General features: G+C 43.6%; 1 protein-coding gene across 3 annotated transcripts in view; it reads left to right on the plus strand.

Annotated features, from left to right (window-relative positions):
- The window catches only part of LOC109891032 (membrane-associated guanylate kinase, WW and PDZ domain-containing protein 3), a 137,673-nt gene extending 131,802 nt beyond the window's left edge, over nt 1–5,871 (plus strand). For 2 of the 3 annotated variants that reach the window (XM_031825053.1, XM_020483294.2), the window contains exons 20-21: nt 1,440–1,578; nt 3,970–5,871. In XM_031825053.1, the coding sequence (XP_031680913.1) occupies nt 1,440–1,578; nt 3,970–5,024 (1,194 nt within the window). In that variant the 3' untranslated portion in view covers nt 5,025–5,871. Of the gene's footprint in view, nt 1–1,439; nt 1,579–3,721; nt 3,815–3,969 lie in introns of all 3 variants that reach the window. The other variant, XM_031825054.1, reaches the window with a different exon arrangement.
- The last annotated feature ends 13,977 nt before the right edge of the window (nt 5,872–19,848 follow it).

Raw genomic sequence — 19,848 nt, forward strand, 5'->3', positions numbered from 1 at the left:
GAAAAGATATTGAAAATAAAGTTGAAATATATATACAAAAAATATGAAAAATACAAAAGTCTTCACTGCTACGCCATCTTGGAATCTAGAGCCAAAGAGAGGAGTCACAAAAAGCACAAATAGAGATCAAATTAATCACTAACCTTTGATGATCTTCATCAGATGACACTCATAGGACTTCATGTTACACAATACATGTATGTTTTGTTCGATAAAGTGCATATTTATATAAAAAAATCTAATTTTACATTGGCGTGTTATGTTCAGTAGTTCCAAAACATCCGGTGATTTTGCAGAGAGCCACATCAATTTACAGAAATACTCATCATAAATGTTGATGAAAATACAAGTGTTATACATGGGATTAGAGATATACTAAGTCCTTAATGCAACCGCTGTGTCAGATATTTTTTTTAAACTTAATTGCAAACCATGCAATAATCAGAGTAGAGCATTCAGACAACAAAGCATCCAAAATGATATCTGCCATAGTGTAGTTAACATTAGTCAGAAATAGCATTATAAATATTCACTTACATTTGATGATCTTCATCATAATGCACTCCCAGGAATCCCAGTTCCACAATAAATGTTTGATTTGTTCGATAAAGTTCATAGTTTATGTCCAAATAGCTTCTTTTGTTAGTGTGTTTGGTAAACAAATCCAAACGCGCATGCAGGTCCAGCCGGAGGTCAGACGAAAAGTTAAAAAAGTTCCGTTACAGCCCGTAGAAACTTGTCAAACTAAGTATAGAATCAATCTTTAGGATGTTTTTATCATAAATATTCAATAATGTTCCAACCGGAGAATTCCTATGTCTGTAGAAAAGCAATGGAATGAGAGCTAACTCTCTCGTGACCGCGCGTCACGAGCCTGTGGCACTCTGCCAGACACCTGGCTCAATCCCCTCTCATTCAGCCCCCCTTCATAGTAGAAGCCTCAAACAAAGTTCTAAAGACTGTTGACATCTAGTGGAAGCCTTAGGAAGTGCAATATGACCCAATTTATACTGTATATTGGAATGGCAAAGAGTTGAAAAACAACAAACCTTTGATTTCCCTCTTCCTGGTTGGATTTGTCTCAGGTTTTCGCCTGCCATATGAGTTCTGTTATACTCACAGACATCATTCAAACAGTTTTAGAAACTTCAGAATGATTTTTATCCAATACTACTAATAATATGCATATATTAGCATCTGGGACAGAGTAGCAGGCAGTTTACTCTGGGCACCTTATTCATCCAAGCTACTCAATACTGCCCCCCTGTCACCAAGAAGTTAGGAGTGTTGTGTCAGTAAGTATCCGAAAGGTCGCTGGTTGTAATCCCCGAGCCGGCTAGGTGAAAAATCTATCGATATGCTCGATAACCCGAATGCTCCTGTAAGTCGCACTGGATAAGAGTGTCTGCTAAATTACTAAAATGTAAATGTATGTGCAGGTGGGAGATCAGATAGTGGAGATCAATGGAGAGCCGACCCAGGGCATCACCCATACCCGCGCCATCGAGCTGATCCAGGCTGGGGGCAGCAAAGTGCAGCTCCTGTTAAGGCCAGGGCAGGGTCTGGTCCAAGACAACAGTAAGTACACAGAAGTCTAGATCTACAAGATAAGATAGAACTTTTTTGTGGTATGAGATGTAGAATGTTTGAACATTTTTGTTGATGCATGTTATGTTGGTAGCATTTAACAAAGGTGTGCTAATTAACATGAGCTGATGCAGCAATGCTTTGTACACACATTACTTAAGGATTTAGCTATCCCTGTTAACTACTTTGTTAATTGATGTTAATTCATGTAACCTCTTAGATGTTAAGTCCCCCATATGGGGGACATACTTAGAGCGGTACTGGACTGGTTCCGACTGATATTTTGGTGTACAAAGAGCTCTGTGAACAAACAAAGTAGGGTCCCATGCCTTTTGGTGCCAGAAAGCCCCATCTGTCTGCTCTCTTCCACTCTCTCAACGGAGCTGACTTGAAGTGTCAGGTTTCACACCCCACATTTGCATAGGGACTGACGTGTCACATTTTCTGGCATATCCAGACAAATAATCGATTTACACTTCCTCTGAGCAAGTGAGCCCAATCTGGGAGCATATGAATGGTGACAGTCTAGCGGATCCAGCAATTGTGGTTTCATCATCACTGTGATATGCAGAGCTCTCAACATGGAAAAAATACTAAAACATTTCATAGAATTAAAACAATACCACTTTCTCTTTGTCACAGACAGACTAAACACTTAAAGTTGCTTAAAGTTGATGTTGTAACGAGTCTGCACACATTGTAATGGTGTCTCTGCGCCACTCAGTGGACGTGTAGGAGAAACTTTTATCTTTCGACAGTTAAATGAAATTGTGCCAATATTGTGCTGTCACTAAGTATGATCATATTTATTTTACAGTTATAAGAAATGTGAAATCTTATAGTAAGTCATTTATAATTCAATTTGTACTATATTTAGAAAGCATTTCAGTCATTTCAGGCCCTTAAGTATTTTTCAAATTTTCATAATATTTGTACTATGTATTTGAGCTTATGTCCTCAAAAGTGAGTACATCTCAGCAATTGTTTTACAGAAAGGTGAGTTCTAAACTTTTCTAAAACTATGCAAGATGACCAGTTGTAATGAACAATAATTAAGTTTGGGTATGTATATTTAGGCGGAAATCTAAATTAGCCCTATCATAAAGGCCCAGTGCAGTAAAAAATGAGATTTTTCTGCATTTTATACATATTTCCACACTCTGAGGTTGGAATAATACTGTGAAATGGATAAGTGTAAGGGCTGAAATTTCAGCCTGTTTTGGTGGGATGGAGTTTTAGCCTGCCTTGTGACATTACCCAGTTTTCAGTTTCCCCCTCCCCACTCAAACCACTCCCAGACAGTCCTAGCAAAATTATTTATTGAGAAATGGCCAAGAAGCTATTTTTGTTCTTTTTTGACCATTTTCATTTTTAAAAATCACAGTAAGGTACTTCATTGTTACCCAGAAATGATTTCATATTGAGATAATATTTTTATTTTTTTAAACGCTGTATTGGACCATTATAGGAGAACTTTGCTTTTTTACAAAGACATTTTTATTTTTCAAGTTTTAAGTTTTATTAGTCGTATGTACGGGATCTGCATGGCATACATCGTCCAAAGAAATTCTTACTTGCAACAATAAGAAATAGTTGGTCTTTAGATGTTGTACACATGAAATTGTGTCATTCCGAACTTTATCCTGAACTTTATATTCCATTTTGTGCGACTTGAGCTGTTTCCCCTATCTAGCTGTTCCATTCTCCATGTAGCCTGCTGCTAGAATGGACAGAGAAGTAGCTCGAGTCGCCACGAAATGGAATATAATGATCCAGATAAAGTTCGGAATGACACAAATTCATGTTCTAAAGACCTGCATCACTCTACTGAAAGCGTTTTAATTTCTGAAAGGACATATTTAAGTGTTTTTTAGCCTTTGTTCATGTTTTTTTCAAAGTCCCTGTACTGTACAACCAGGATGAGGAAGTGAATCACAATTTTTTTAAATCAAGTGAAATGACATGAAAAAAAATTGGACCCTCCTATAACATTCCATTTACTTAAAAAAAATTGAGATTTGGTTGTAAAAAAGCTAAATGCTCTGTTAATGTAGAATGTTACCCAAATTGAGTCCTCTGCTGTCTAATGTATAACTGCTTACTCTTGGCACTTCCTCTCTTCCCCCTGCTGCAGGTGATAACGTCCCCTCTACTATGTGCTACTACTCAAATGAGCACCACCACTAACCACTTCATTGCTTTTACTGGCCTGTCCTCTTTTACTTTGGTAATTCCATTCTCATTTTCTTCTTGCTTCCTCCTTTCATGTCTAGACTAGAAAATCTGAATTCTGCTCTTGTACGTTACTTGTTACTATCATGATGATCTGTGAGCCTCTCTATATATATATTACATCTGTGTAACAACATATTTTACTTCTAGGTAAGTTGGATCCAACCATCACTTCACCCACACGTTTTCCTAGAGAGGCGCTTGTCTCCGAAACGTCACTCCTCTCTTCTCCGTTCTCCACCTGCAGCTCCGTCTCAGGTTCCTACCCTTTCATCAGTGAGACCCCTGACTGGAACTTCCTGTCTCCCCGAACACCCCACCCCCAGACCAGCAGGGGCACTGGCTCAGTGAAGTGGAATGGGGAGCGGGCAGACAGGCAGGCAGACAGGCTCTCTCCCATCACCCCTGAGCAGATCAACCTCTATAAGGTCAAACCAGGTCATACCAGGTCTAAAGGCTCCAAGGAGTCCAGCAGCCCCCCAAAAACAGGTGAAACATTCAAAGAGCGCTCACAGAGCCCCAAAAAGTCTGAGAAGAAGACCCCGGAAGCAGTGACAAGCAAGGGCAGGAAGGCTTACCCTCAGAAAGGAAGTCGGTCACCCAGCCCCAGAAAGTTCCCTCGAGAAGGACACGAAGTCTTGAGCCAGCCACACATAAAGAAACAGCAGGTACAGCAGAGCACATCAAAGGACCTTTTCAGCAAGGAGTCCTTTGAGAAAAACAAAAACTACAAAAGGGGGGATTCAAAGGGCAGGAAAAGCATACAGGAGAGAGAGGGAGGAGGGGGAACTACCAAGGCTGCCCATGAGCAGGCCAGTATTCGAAGGAGGGTTGGGACAGAGGCAGGACATCACAGGCCAACTCCTCAGGAGGGCAAGGAGACAGGGGCAAAGAGAGATATTCTGAGAGACGGGGAAAGGGAAAAACACAAAGAGGAGAAAAGGAAAAAAGACACAGGGGTTTCCTCAAAAGAGAAAAAGACTATAACAGATTCTGGAGCCTATACAACAGAGGAAAGCAGTAGAAAATACTCTGTGTTATCCCCAATAGAGGAGAGGATCAGAAAAGACACAGGGGCCTCCTCAGATGACATTCAGGAGGATGCTCAGAGCCAAAAGGGGCATATTAGCCCTGGACCCTGGAAAGTGCCCAGCTCAGCCAGAATCCTCTCCCAGGCTGAGGTGCTGCGTGACCTCACTTGCTAATACAGTATGGATAACACTGTGTTGACACATAATCACACAGACTTGAGCTGTACCTCAACATGCTGTAAATTGTTGGTCAGTTTTTTTCTCAGATGAGAGGGATGGACGAGGAATCACAACATTATTGGCCATGTGTCATGTCCAGCTGTGTCCCTTAAGAGGTATTTTTTAACCTCTATTCGCCTTTGACATTGTGAATGGCATGTATCGCCAACACTGTCAGCTCACTTCCTCTCTTCCTGCCTTGTGTGCTGCTTCAGACATCTTTGATGTGGGCTGTATGCTTGGCATGTTCAGGGCCCTGCCAGTCAGTGACACTTCAAAAATGTGATCGTGTGCCAATTCTGGGACGTCTTGTTGAATGAATACGAACCATGCCTCAACCATCACAATGCAATTAGTATCCCATATGCATCCAAGATGAAAGGTCTCTAACCCACTCAAAGGGTGGCTGTCAGTAAGAGTTGTATTTCATGTTGGATATCTACAGCAAGGGCCTTGGGACTGTTCATTTGACATGGCACTCTTTTTCCAGGGGATTTGCTCAACTGCATGCCGTCCATATGTTTGTTTTATTGCACGCCTTTTTCACTCCACTGAGGATGATCCTTTCTCCTGATGTGCAAATACCGTTCTGACCTGAACACCATGTAGAGATTTCAGACTTTATTCAGAAAGCATTAGCTTTACCAAGGATTCTAGACTGTTCTAAGACATGATTCCTGAATACAAAATATATCATTACAAAAGACCAGAAACTTGTGGTTTGAGATATTGTTCATCATGTGTATGATATTGTTTACCATGTTTATGATAATCTATGTGTAACTTATTGAAATTATATATATATATATATATACCGTATATATATATATATATATATATATATATATATATATATATATATATATATATATATATATATATATATATATATATATATATATATATATATATATATATACACACACACTGTATGTAGCCATACTGAGCCATTCCATGTTTTGATATAGAGTACAAAGGTTCATCCTGAATCATCTTGCACCATCCTTTCTAATGCATTTTACTGATAGCAGTTGCCATGGGTCTTCATCGTTCATGAAATATATACAGTACAGTAGGTACTACATGCAGATTGCCATATGTGTCTGAAATTGCCATTGCTCCAAATGTGTTATATTGTGGAAATACTGTATATGTTTACCAATATGAATTCCATTGCACTACACCTTTACTTGTAGGATTACAATATGACCAATTTTGTTTATTTTCTGAGAATCTTGATTCCTTTGAAAATAACCATTTGGGATGCCTAACATTGTTGCCATTTTAATACAGTGCCAATAGCACCGATTTTGATAAATAACTATGTTTTACTGTTGATGGCCAATATCATAATTTCAAATTGTTTTTCTGCAATTAATTTAGGCTTGTGAGGTAGACTAGGTATGGCTGCATTCAGACAGAAATGTAGAGTATATTGTTTTTGTATGGGGGTCAAACATTGTCGGACAACGGAGTGGACATAAGTTGTCAAAAGTTGTCCGTCCAGGCGCTAAAGCGGTTTGGATCAAGACGTGTTTATAACTGAGCTCAGGGAATGCACCAAAGTAGCAAATGATGACGTGTGATAAATTTAAGATTTCACAGAGCCAGAATTGACCGGATATCAACAGTGCTCTGAATTTGGTCCAGTGTGTGATGATAGAGTGGAGTTTTCTATATAGTAAGCACAGACTCTGAAGGTCCAGGCCACTGATAGGACATACTGTGTACATTATGAGCCAACCAGTGGAGTTTTCTGTGCAATAGATTGTTGGTTGAATGAATGAGCACGCTCAACCTCCAGTGTTTCTTGAAGCTGCTAGTAGCAAGTACATGTTACAACCCAGAAATAGTTCATTAATGACTCGTTGTACTTACGTATTCTGCACCGTTGTATGCCCCCTCATATTCATTTATACCCAGTCTCATGTCTTGTCTCTGTATCATATTGTGGCCTTGCATTGCTTTAATAGTAAAAGGAATCCTTGTTGTCTTTCTACATTATGTGGGTACGGTAGTTGTAAATGTTTATATATTGTACAGCACCTTTATAAATATTCGCTGAGTGCTTTTCGGGAAGAAAATAGAGATATATAAATTGCTCCATTATTTTTTTATGTAAGAAAAATAAGATTCTAAGTAGTTTAAAAGAAAATGACCTTGACATGGTGTTCTGTTTATGCACTGAAAAAATAAAGTTTTACTGAAAACATGTATTGTAATGGACTGGTCCAGCCATAGTAAATATTCCAGTTCTCTTTGGCTCTAGAATTGTGACTTTTTAATGTAATTTATCACCCCTGACTAAAACTGTACATCCTACGATTCAGCATACTGCTCCATAATATTTCAAAGGAGGTTTCACAGGCTGCTGTTACCATGGTGGCAGAGCTCCAGTTGTCATGGCAGCCGACAGCCTTGACGCTGGGACTGGAGAAGAGCTAGGCTGCTTACCTGCCTTGTGCCACGGAGAGAGCTCAAAGGAAGCTCACGCAAGGACTGTGTCCAGTTCATCACCAGGGTTCAGTCTGAAAGGGCTAGCTGCATGCTTCAGGAGTCTGATTTTCATGACTATCCGGCCTCACAGAGATTCATACATTAAAGGAGAATGGAGTATCAGGATTATTTGTCTCTCTAATATATAATATATAATCATATCACATTAAAGCTAGAATTCTTAATTGCTACATACATTTTGACATAATTTAACGATTTATGCCAATTGATTCTTGAAGAATATAACTTATAAAAGCCTTGTGAGCTTAGTTCAACTGTTGAACCCCATCAAAGGAGTATACTACAAAGCAGGATCTATGAGTTAGCCAGATAACTACAATACAAAAACAGAAAAAACTATTGATTTTCTGGTTCATTAAGAAAGCTAAATTTAGTTATGTGTTTTTGGTTTTTGAGTAAATTAGACCGTGCCCATTTCAAGCTTATCTTTCTTAAAAATAAAAGGTTTTATCCAAATATTTAGGCAAGTTAGCTGACTAACTCCTTGTTCCTGCTTTGTAGTATACTGCTCAGAACCCAAAATATAAGCTGTTTTACTCCAATGTTTGTAAACACTGTAAATGTAAACAAACACTGTATAGCCTCGAAACATGGTTAAAACTATAATGTTGATATATAATATTAAATTCATAACTGTGCCGATGAATTTTAGAGTGATTACATTTCTCGGGGCCCTCCCTCAGCTTTTTACCAAAACCCCATTTAATATGACCACTTTGTTATTGTTTCAATTAACTGACATCCAGACAGTGGTTCTTTTGGCGGTGTAGGCTGCACATAGTCGCATTAAGAAAAGTTAAATACAGCCTTGTTCACAAGTTTGAACACTTGAATGTGATGTAATCTACATCTTGATTAGGCCGATAAAAATTTGAGTCATTATTTCTATATAGCCTACACGTTCTCATTATGAACTTCTAACACAAGTGGGACGGATGTGGCTTTGTGACAATGATCAAGAGGAGCTCCTCACCGATTTGACAGCTCCAATGCAGTTACAGCTTATGACGGCTCAATCGGAAATTATCTTGGAATTTATACAACAGAATCTGTAACGCTTCAGATTTATAGATTGAATAGAGCCCTAGGCTTAAGGATTCTAGCTTTAAAGTGGCAATTCACAGTTTAAACAATAACAAGACTCATCATCGGAGCAGAAGGAAGATGGAGGACGGTGATATGACGCGAGGCAGAAGAAAGGGCGCGAGTTTCAAACCCAAAACAACATCTGCAAAATACAAGCTGAGTACTTTCTCCTTTGAGTCAAGCACGGGAGAAATTATTACATGTTATACACTCCTGAAAACCCTGAGAAGTCGACGGATAGTCAGCTCTCAGAAATTGAACCTGACAAAAGTGAAGAGGAAGAACCTGCGCTTCCGAGCCTCACCCCAATGATCAGGAAAATGCCCAAGATGACTCTGGCCCACTGGGAGTACGTATCCATGCCTTTTGGCCAACCCGTTTGTGGTATCAGGCTGGGTGAATAAGGAGTTGGGTTCTGTCAATTTGGTCAAAGTATCCAGAAGTGAACTTGCAGGTGCCTTGGTGGAAGAGTGGGGTAACATCTCACAGCAAGAACTGGCAAATCTGGTGCAGTCCATGAGAAGAAGATGCACTGCAGTACTTAATGCAGCTGGTGGCCACACCAGATACTGACTATTACTTTTGATTTTGACCCCCTTGTTCAGGGACACATTATTCCATTGCTGTTAGTCACATGTCTGTGGAACTTGTTCAGTTTGTCTCTCAGTTGTTGATTCTTGTTATGTTCATACAAATATTTTCACATGTTAACTTTGCTGAAAATAAACGCAATTGACAGTGAGGTCGTATCTTTTTTTGCTGAGTTAATATACACACAGTGCATTCGCTAACTATTCAGACCCCTTCCCTTTTTTTCACATTTTGTTACGTTACTGCTGTATTCTAAAATGGATTAAATTGTTTCCCCCCCTTATCTACACACTATTGTAATGCATACTCAGGGAGAACAAGGTGTAGATTCACGCGCAGAGCGCGACAGATGTTTATTAAGCATTCACAGAAGGCAAGGATTGTGGTCACAGGCAGGCAATGGTCAAACACAGGTAGGCAGTCAGTCAAAAACAAACAATAGCTCACAACCATACAAACAGAAAGAACTGAACTAAATAGGGAGCTGGTGAGACCAGGTGGGAAACGAACATAGGTGAAATCAATGAACAAAGATTTAAGACAGGGCTACGTTCCAGAACACAAAGAAACATGGCTACGCTCAAGAACAAAGAAAAATAACACAAGGTTGACTAAGAAAAGAAAAGCAGAACCTTACAACTATACCGCATAATGACAAATAAAAACAGGTTTAGATATTTTTTATTAATTATAAAGTAAAAAACTGAAATATCATATTTACTAAAGTATTCAGACCCTTTACTCAGTACTTTGTTGAAGCACCTTTGGCAGCGATTACAGCTTTGAGTCTTCTTGGACATGACACTACAAGCTTGGAACACCTGTATTTGAGGAGTTTCTCCCATTCTTATCTGCAGATCCTCTCAAGCTCTGTCAGGTTGTATGGGGAGAGTTGCTGCACAGCTATTTCCAGGTCTCTCCACAGATGTTCGATTGGGATCAAGTCCGGGCTCTGGCTCGGCCACTGAAGAACATTCAGAGATTTGTCCCGAAGCCACTGCTGTGTTGTCTTGGCTTTGTGCTTAGGGTTGTTGACCTCTTAGAAGGTGAACCTTCACCCCAGTCTGAGGTCCTGAGTGCTCTGGAGCAGATTTTCATCAAGGATGTCTCTGTACGTTGCTCCATTCATCTTTCCCTCGATCCTGGCTAGTCTGCCAGTCCCTGCCGCTGAAAAACATCCCCACAGCATGATGCTGCCACCACCATGCTTCACCGTAGGGATGGTGTCAGGTTCTCCAGACGTGATTTTTTGCATTCAGGTCAAAGAGTTTAATCTTGGTTTCATCAGACCAGAGAACCTCGTTCCTTCTGGCAAACCCTAAGCAGGCTGTCATGTGCCTTTTACTGAGGAGTGGCTTCCGTCTGGCCACTCTACAATTAAGGCCTGATTGGTGGAGTGCTGCAAAGGTGGTTGTCCTTCTGGAAGGTTCTCCCATTTCCACAGAGGAACTCTGGAGATCTGTCAGAAGGACAATCATGTTCTTGGTCACCTCCCTGACAAAGGCCTTCTCCCCCGATTGTTCAGTTTGGCCGGGCGGCTAGCTCTAGGAAGAGTCTTGGTGGTTCAAAACTTCTTCCATTTAAGAATGATGGAGGCCACTCTGTCCTTGGGGACCTTCAATGCTGCATACATTTTTTAGTACCCTTCCCCAGGATCTGTGCCTCTTCACAATCCTGTCTCGGCATTCCTTCGACCTCATGGCTTGTTTTTTTTGTCTGACATGCACTGTCAACTGTGGGACCTTTTATAGCCTTTCCAAATCATGTCCAATCAATTGAATTTACCACAGGTGGACTCCAAGTTGTAGAAAAGTCTCAAGGCTGATCAATGGAAACAGGAAGCACCTGAGCTCAATTTTGAGTATCGTCTGAATCGTCTGAATACTAATGTACATTTCTGTTTTTAATTTTTAATAAATGTGCGAAAACTTTTTTTCACTTTGTCATTATGGGGTATTGTGTGCAGATTGATGAGGATTTTTTAAATGCCTTTTAGAATAATAATAACAAAACGTGGAAAAAGTGAAGGGGTCTGAATACTTTCAGAATGCACTGTATATAAAACACAGGAAAAATATGTTTTTTATTGCACTGGGCCTTTAATGTGTTTCATAACTACTTCTATACTATCTCAATATTTAGACAGTTGGGTTTTTAATTAAGATCCCATTCCCCCGGGAATTAGAAAAATAAGGCTTTGCCCAAGTGCACAGTTTCACAACTGATGAACTCATAGGCAGATGATCTCAATAATTAATATCTAAATTAATTAGTTCAACTTTAGTCTTGTGTTGAGAAAGAGATGAGTTTGCACATTGCTGACACGGGGAGTGACTTCAATGCAAAGTAGTTTGCTTATCAGTTCTCTAGCAGACGGAACTTAATGTCACAGTGGAAGCATAACACAGATTGACGACATCCTCGCTGGCTCATTGACCTATTCATATTTACTGGATATGACAGCATTTGAAAGCAATTCAATCATTCACTTTTTAAGATGCTGGTGGAATGAACAATGTACAATATTATTATGTGTGTTGTACATGACATAAATGGCTTTCTAATAATATGCACAGGGTATTAGGGCACAAGGCGAGATCAGGGTGTGACACCGGGTGTGTGTTAAGATAAGAGCAGTATGTCAGAGCTCTATAGGGCACAGAATGTCAAGGACTGTTAAAAATGGACATTAACACAACAATGAATCCTTATCAGCAGATGGGAATATCGGGGTTATGAAAAGGTGAAAAAAGGACTCTCAGCTAGGTTAAAGTATATGGGGAGGGAAGAAACTTTATGATACAATGGAGAGACTGGTACGATGAATAAGTTATTTCCAATAACAGGTTTGCATGTTATGTGGAAAAATATTTTGTATGCTGAAACATTATCTTGACTGTTTACTGCTGAAAATTGGTATCAGTTCCAAATCATACTTCAAGTTTGCCATGTGGCAGCATGCCTTTGGGGATGGTTTATCATTGCCCAGATTATTTTGCTATCGAGCCAACACAAATACCTCATGTGACAAATACCTTATTTGGTATACAGCATGTAGTTCCAGGGCGGCATCTTACCAGGGGAACCAAAACATTTGGGATGGTGACATTTGCGCGATCGGTTTTCTATCGCTCATTTGCACGTCAAGTCAATGATATCATGTCACCATGTGGGACTGTGGGTCAATTAACCTTGTCGGAGTGGGCACCCTGATTCTAGTTTTGTCATGCCTGCAATTGCTCTTTTCCCCTGGTGCTTGAGGGTGCCAGGCTCTCCAGCATTACACACTCCTGCCACCAGTATTACACACACCTGCCACCATTATTACACACACTTGCCTTCCCCCATCACGCAGATCAGCGATTATTGGACTCACCTGCACTCATTCACCTCTGTTATTACCTCCGGCATCCCACCTGGGACAGCGGGATCGACAGGCCTTCATGCCTCAGCCGGTTCGTTGGGATTTCACGCTAGCCGGGCTTATCCAGCGCCCTCGGCCGGCCCGACAGGCTGGCCCAGGTGGTACGCCGGGTGCCGTCACACCCGCTTCCGCTCTTCCACCCTGGCTCTCGAGGGTGCCAGACTACCCAGCATTACACACTCCTGCCGCCATCATTATGCACACCTGCCTTCCGCATCAGCGATTATTGGACTCACCTGGACTCAGTCACCCCTGTCATTACCTCCCTTATATCTGCCTGTTTCCACGTTCTGTTCCCCACTTCAGCATTGATTGGCATATGTTCTTGTATACCCGTGTGCTGACGCTGTTCCTGTCTTGTTTCATGTCAAATCAAATCGGTCACATACACATTGTTAGCAGATGTTAATGCGAGTGTAGCGAAATGCTTGTGCTTCTAGCTCCGACTATGCAGTAAAATCTAACAAGTAATCTAACAAATTCACAACAACTACCTTATACACACAAATGTGAAGGGATGAATAAGAACAGGTACATATAAATATATGAATGAGCAATGGCGTGCGGCATAGGCAAGATTTAGTAGATGGTGTAGAATACAGTATATACATATGAGATGAGTAATGTAGGACATGTAAACATTATTAAAGTGACATTATTTCAAGTGACACCACTATGTAAACATTATTAAAGTGACACCTTTATTAAGTCTGTTTTTTAAGTGACCAGAGACTTGAGTCAGTATGTTGGCAGCAGCCTCTCTATGTTAGTGATGGCTGTTTAACAGTCTGATGGCCTTGAGATAGAAGCTGTTTTTCAGTCTCTCGGTCCAACCTTTGATGCACCCGTACTGACCTCACCTTCTGGATGATAACGGGTTGAACAGGTAGTGGCTCGGGTGGTTGTTGTCCTTGATGTTCTTTTTGGCCTTCCTGTGACATCAGGTGCTGTAGGTGTCCTGGAGGACAGGAAGTTTGCCCCGGTGATGCGTTGTGCAGATCACACTACCCTCTGGAGGCAAGTCAGTTAAGAACAAATTCTTATTTACAATGACGTCCTAAGAACAGTGGGTTAACTGCCTTGTTCAGGGGCAGAAAAACAGATTTTTACCTTGTCAGCTCAGGGATTCAATCTAGCAACCTTTCGGTTACTGGCCCAATGCTCTAACCACTAGGCTACCTGCCAAGGTTGAGGGCAGTTGAGGGCGGTGCCATTGCTGTACCAGGCGATGATACAGCCCGACAGGATGCTCTCGATTGTTTGTGAGTGTTTTAGATGACAAGCCAAATTTCTTCAGCCTCCTGAGGTTGAAGAGGCTCTGTTGCGCCTTCTTCACCACGCTGTCTGTGTGGGTGGACCATTTCAGTTTATCCGTGATGTGTACTCCGAGGAACTTAAAACTTTCCACCTTCTCCACTACTGTCCCGTCGATGTGGATGGGGCGGGTGCTCCCTCTGCTGTTTCCTGAAGTCCACGATCATCTCCTTTGTATTGTTGACGTTGAGTGACAGGTTATTTTCCTGACACCACATTCCGAGGGCCCTCACTTCCTCCCTGCAGGCTGTCTTGTTATTGTTGGTAATCAGGCCTACCACTGTAGTGTCGTCTGCAAACTTGATGATTGAGTTGGAAGCGTGCATGGCCATGCAGTCATGTGTGAAAAGATAGTACAGGAGAGGGCTGAGAACGCACCCTTGTGATGCCCCAGTGTTGATGATCAGTGGAGTGGAGATGTTGTTTCCTACCTTCACCACCTGGGGGCGGCCCATCAGAATGTCCAGGACCCAGTTGCACAGGGCAGGGTCGAGTCCCAGGGTCTCGAGCTTAATGATGAGTTTGGAGGGTACTATGGTGTTAAATGCTGAGCTGTCGTCAATGAACAGCATTGTTACATAGGTATTCCTCTTGTCCAGATGGGATAGGGAAGTGTGCAGTGTGATGGCGATTGCACTGTCTGTGGACCTATTGGGGCGGTAAGCAAATTGGAGTGGGTCTTGGGTATCTGGTAGGGTGGAGGTGATATGGTCCTTGACTAGTCTCTCAAAGCACTTCATGATGACAGAAGTGAGTGCAATTGGGCGATAGCTTTCTTGGGAACAGGAACAATGGAGGCCATCTTGAAGCATGTGGGGACAAAAGACTGGGATAGGGATTGGTTGAATAATGACAATTACAACAATACCGAATGAACACTTTTATTTTAACTTAATATAGTAGATCAATAAAATCTCAATTTGGTTCAAATAATGCAAAAACAAAGTGTTGGAGAAGAAAGTAAAAGTGCAATATGTGCCATGTAAAAAAGATAATGTTTAAGTTCCTTGCTCAGAACATGAGAACATATGAAAGCTGGTGGTTCCTTTTAACATGAGTCTTCAATATTCCCAGGTAAGAAGTTTTAGGTTGTAGTTATTATAAGAACTATAGGACTATTTCTCTCAAAACCATTTGTATTTCATATACCTTGCAGAGCAAGCGGAACAACTACTTCAAGGTCTCAGAGCAAGTGACGTCACCGATTGAAATGCTATTAGCGCGCACCATGCTAACTAGCTAGCCATTTCACATTAGTAACACCAGCCTAATCTCGTGAGTTGATAGGCTTGAAGTCATAAACAGCTCAATGCTTGAAGCACAACAAAAAGCTGCTGGCAAACGCAAGAAAGTGCTGTTTGAATGAATGCTTACGAGCCTGCTGCAGCCTACCACCGCTCAGTCAGACTGCTCTATCAATTATCAAATCATAGACTTAGTTATAACATAATAACACACAGAAATGAAATGGTCAAATCCGGAAACTATCTGTCACGCCCTGGTCAAAGTATTTTGTGTTTATCTTTATGTATTTGGTCAGGCCAGGGTGTGGCATGGGGTTTTTGTAATTGTGGTGTGTTTGTCTTGGGGTTTTGGTGGTGGTATTGGGATTATAGCTTAGTGGGTTGTCTAGCAAAGTCTATGGCTGTCTGGAGTGGTTCTCAATCAGAGGCAGGTGCTTATCGTTGTCTCTGATTGGGAACCATATTTAGGCAGCCATATTCTTTGAGTTTGTCGTGGGTGATTGTCCTTAGTGTCCTATGTGTACTCTCGGTTAGTTTGCACCAGATAGGCTGTTTCGGTCTCGTTTATTGTTTTTGTAGTGTTCGTGTAAGTTCGTGTTTCTTTGTTTCATTAAATATGATTCTCAATCAACACGCTGCATTTTGGTCCGATCCTTGTTCTACCTCTTCGTCAGAGGAGGATATAGAAGAAATCCGTAACAGAATCACCCACCACCAACGGACCAAGCGGCGTGTCAACAGGCAGGAGCAGCCGAAAAAGGAGATGCTCAATAGGGATTTCTGGACATGGGAGGAAATCCTCGACGGGAGAGGACCCTGGGCTAAACCAGGGGAGTGTAGCCGCCCAAAGGAGCAGCAGGAACAGAGGAAGCAGAGGCAGCAGCAGCAGGAGCAGCAGCTGCAGTGGGAGAGGCTGCACTACCTGGAGAAATGGACATGGGAGGACGAACTGGACGGTAAAGGACCCTGGGTTCAGACTGGAGAATATCGCCGCCCCAAGGAAGAACTAGAGGCAGAGAAAGCGGAGAGGCGCAGATATGAGGAGGCAGCACGGCGACGTGGATGGAAGCCTGAGAGTCAGCCCCAAAAATTTCTTGGGGGGGGGGCTCACAGGGAGTATGGCTATGCCAGGTAGGAGACCTGCGCAAGCTCCCTGTGCTTACCAGGGGGCTGGAGAGACCGGGCAGGCACCGTGTTATGCTGTGGAGCGCACGGTGTCTCCAGTGCGGGTGCACAGCCCGGTTCGGTATATTCCAGCTCCGCGTATCGGCCGGGCTAGATTGAGCGTCGAGCCAAATGCCGTGAAGCCAGCTCTACGCGTCTGGTCCCCAGTGCGTCTCCTTGGGCCGGCTTACATGGCACCAGCCTTGCGCTCGGTGTCTCCGGTTCGCCTGCATAGCCCAGTGCGGGCTATTCCACCTAGCCGCACTGGCAGGGCAACCGAGAGCATTCAACCAGGTAAGGTCGGGCAGGCTCGGTGCTCAAGAGCTCCAGTGCGCCTGCACGGCCCGGTCTATCCGTCACCACCTCCACGCACCAGTCCTCCGGTGGCAGCTCCCCGCACCAGGCTGTCTCTCCGGCCCATCCTTACGGGGGCTCCCACCTCTCCAGCGCTGCCAGAGCCTTTCTCCTCTACAGCGCTGCTGGATTCTCCCGCCTGTTTAGCGCAGCCAGAGCCTTCCTCCTCTCCTGCGCTGCCGGAGTCTCCCTCCTCTCCAGCGCTGTCAGAGCCTTTCTCCTCTACAGCACTGCTGGAGTCTCCCGCCTGTTCAGCGCAGCCAGAGCTGTCAGTCTGCATGGAGCAGCCAGAGCTGTCAGTCTACATGAAGCAGCCCGAGCTGCCAGTCTGCATGAAACAGCCAGTCTACATGGAGCAGCCAGAGCTGTCAGTCTGCATGGAGCAGCCAGAGCTGTCAGTCTACATGAAGCAGCCCGAGCTGCCAGTCTGCATGAAGCAGCCAGTCTACATGGAGCAGCCAGAGATGTCAGTCTGCATAGAGCAGCCAGAGCTTCCAGTCTGCATGGAGCTGCCAGTCTGCATGGAGCTGCCAGTCTGCAAGGAGCTGTCAGTCTGCAAGGAGCTGTCAGTCTGCAAGGAGCTGTCAGTCTGCACGGAGCTGTCAGTCTGCAAGGAGCTGCCAGTCTGCAAGGAGCTGTCAGTCAGCACGGAGCCGCCAGAGCTGTCAGTCTGTAAGAAGCCGCCAGAGCTGTCAGCCTATATGGAGCAGCTAGTGCCGCCAGTCTGCCCAGCGCCGTCAGTGCCCCCAGTCTGCCCAGCGTCACCAGTCTGCCCAGCGTCGTCAGTCTGCCCAGCGCCGCCAGTCTGCCCAGCATCGCCAGTCTGCCCAGCACCGCCAGTCTGCCCAGCACCGCCAGTCTGCCCAGCGTCGCCAGTCTGCCCAGCGTCGTCAGTCTGCCCAGCGCCACCAGTCTGCCCAGCATCGCCAGTCTGCCCAGCATCGCCAGTCTGCCCAGCGTCGCCAGTCTGCCCAGCGCCGCCAGTCTGCCCAGCGCCGCCAGTCTGCCCAGCGCCGCCAGTCTGCCAGTCAGCCAGGATCTTCCAGATCTGCCAGTCAGCCAGGATCTGCCAGTCAGCCAGGATCTGCTGAAACCACCAGCCACCAGACGAAGGGAGAGGGGACTAAGACATTAACCGAGTGGGGTCCACGTCCCGCGCCGGAGCCGCCACCATGGACAGACGCCCACCCGGACCCTCCCTATTGTTTTGAGGTGCATTCGGGAGTCCGCACCTTAGGGGGGGGGGGGGGGGTTCTGTCACGCCCTGGTCAAAGTATTTTGTGTTTATCTTTATGTATTTGGTCAGGCCAGGGTGTGGCATGGGGCTTTTGTAATTGTGGTGTGTTTGTCTTGGGGTTTTGGTGGAATTGGGATTATAGCTTAGTGGGTTGTCTAGCAAAGTCTATGGCTGTCTGGAGTGGTTCTCAATCAGAGGCAGGTGCTTATCGTTGTCTCTGATTGGGAACCATATTTAGGCAGCCATATTCTTTGAGTTTGTCGTGGGTGATTGTCCTTAGTGTCCTATGTGTACTCTCGGTTAGTTTGCACCAGATAGGCTGTTTCGGTTTCGTTTATTGTTTTTGTAGTGTTCGTGTAAGTTCGTGTTTCTTTGTTTCATTAAATATGATTCTCAATCAACACGCTGCGTTTTGGTCCGATCCTTGTTCTACCTCTTCGTCAGAGGAGGATATAGAAGAAATCCGTAACAGAATCACCCACCACCAACGGACCAAGCGGCATGTCAACAGGCAGGAGCAGCCGAAAAAGGAGATGCTCAATAGGGATTTCTGGACATGGGAGGAAATCCTCGACGGGAGAGGACCCTGGGCTAAACCAGGGGAGTGTACACGCTGCGTTTTGGTCCGATCCTTGTTCTACCTCTTCATCAGAGGAGGATATAGAAGAAAACCGTAACACTATCATTTCAAAAACAAAACGTTTATTCTTTCAGTGAAATACGGAACCGTTCCGTATTTTAGCTAACGGGTGCATTCCATAAGTCTAAATATTCCTGTTACATTGCACAACCTTCAATGTCATGTCATATTTGTGTACAATTCTGGCAAATTAGTTCGCAACGAGCCAGGCGGCCCAAACTGCTGCATATACCCTGACTCTGTTGCACAGAACGCAAGAGAAGTGACACAATTTCCCTAGTTAAAAGAAATTCATGTTAGCAGGCAATATTAACTAAATATGCAGGTTTAAAAATATATACTTGCGTATTGATTTTAAGAAAGGCGTTGATGTTTATGGTTAGGTACACATTGGTGCAACAACCGTGCAATTTTTGCAAATGAGCTTGTTAAATCACCCGTTTGGCGAAGCAGGCTATGATTCAATGATAAATTAACGGGCACCGCATCGATTATATGCAACGCAGGACAAGCTAGATAAACTAGTAATGTCATCAACCATGTGTAGTTAACTAGTGATTATGTTAAGATTGATAATTTTTTATAAGATATGTTTAATGCTAGCTAGCACCTTACCTTGGCTCCTTGCTGCACTCGCATAACAAGTAGTCAGCGGCCCTAATTAATTGGCCATTCCGATTAATTGGTCGACCTCTAGTCTGCGCATGCTCTGAGGATGCGGCTAGGGATGTCGTCTGGGCCGTCAGCCTTGCGAGGGAGGGGAATATACACGGCTGTGACTATAATATAAGAGAATTCCCTGGAAGATAATTCGGTCAGCATTTGATTGTAAGGAATTCTAGGTCGGGTGAACAAAAGGACTTGAGTTCAAATCAAATCAAATTGATTTATATAGCCCTTCGTACATCAGCTGATATCTCAAAGTGCTGTACAGAAACCCAGCCTAAAACCCCAAACAGCAAGCAATGCAGATGTAGAAGCACCGTGGCTAGGAAAAACTCCCTAGAAAGGCCAAAACCTAGGAAGAAACCTAGAGAGGAACCAGGCTATGTGGGGTGGCCAGTCCCCTTCTGTCTGTGCCGGGTGGAGATTATAACAGAACATGGCCAAGATGTTCAAATGTTCATAAATGACCAGCATGGTCGAACAATAATAAGGCAGAACAGTTGAAACTGGAGCAGCAGCACGGCCAGGTGGACTGGGGACAG

Source organism: Oncorhynchus kisutch, linkage group LG5, assembly GCF_002021735.2.
Source record: "Oncorhynchus kisutch isolate 150728-3 linkage group LG5, Okis_V2, whole genome shotgun sequence".
NCBI classification, from domain to species: domain Eukaryota; kingdom Metazoa; phylum Chordata; class Actinopteri; order Salmoniformes; family Salmonidae; genus Oncorhynchus; species Oncorhynchus kisutch.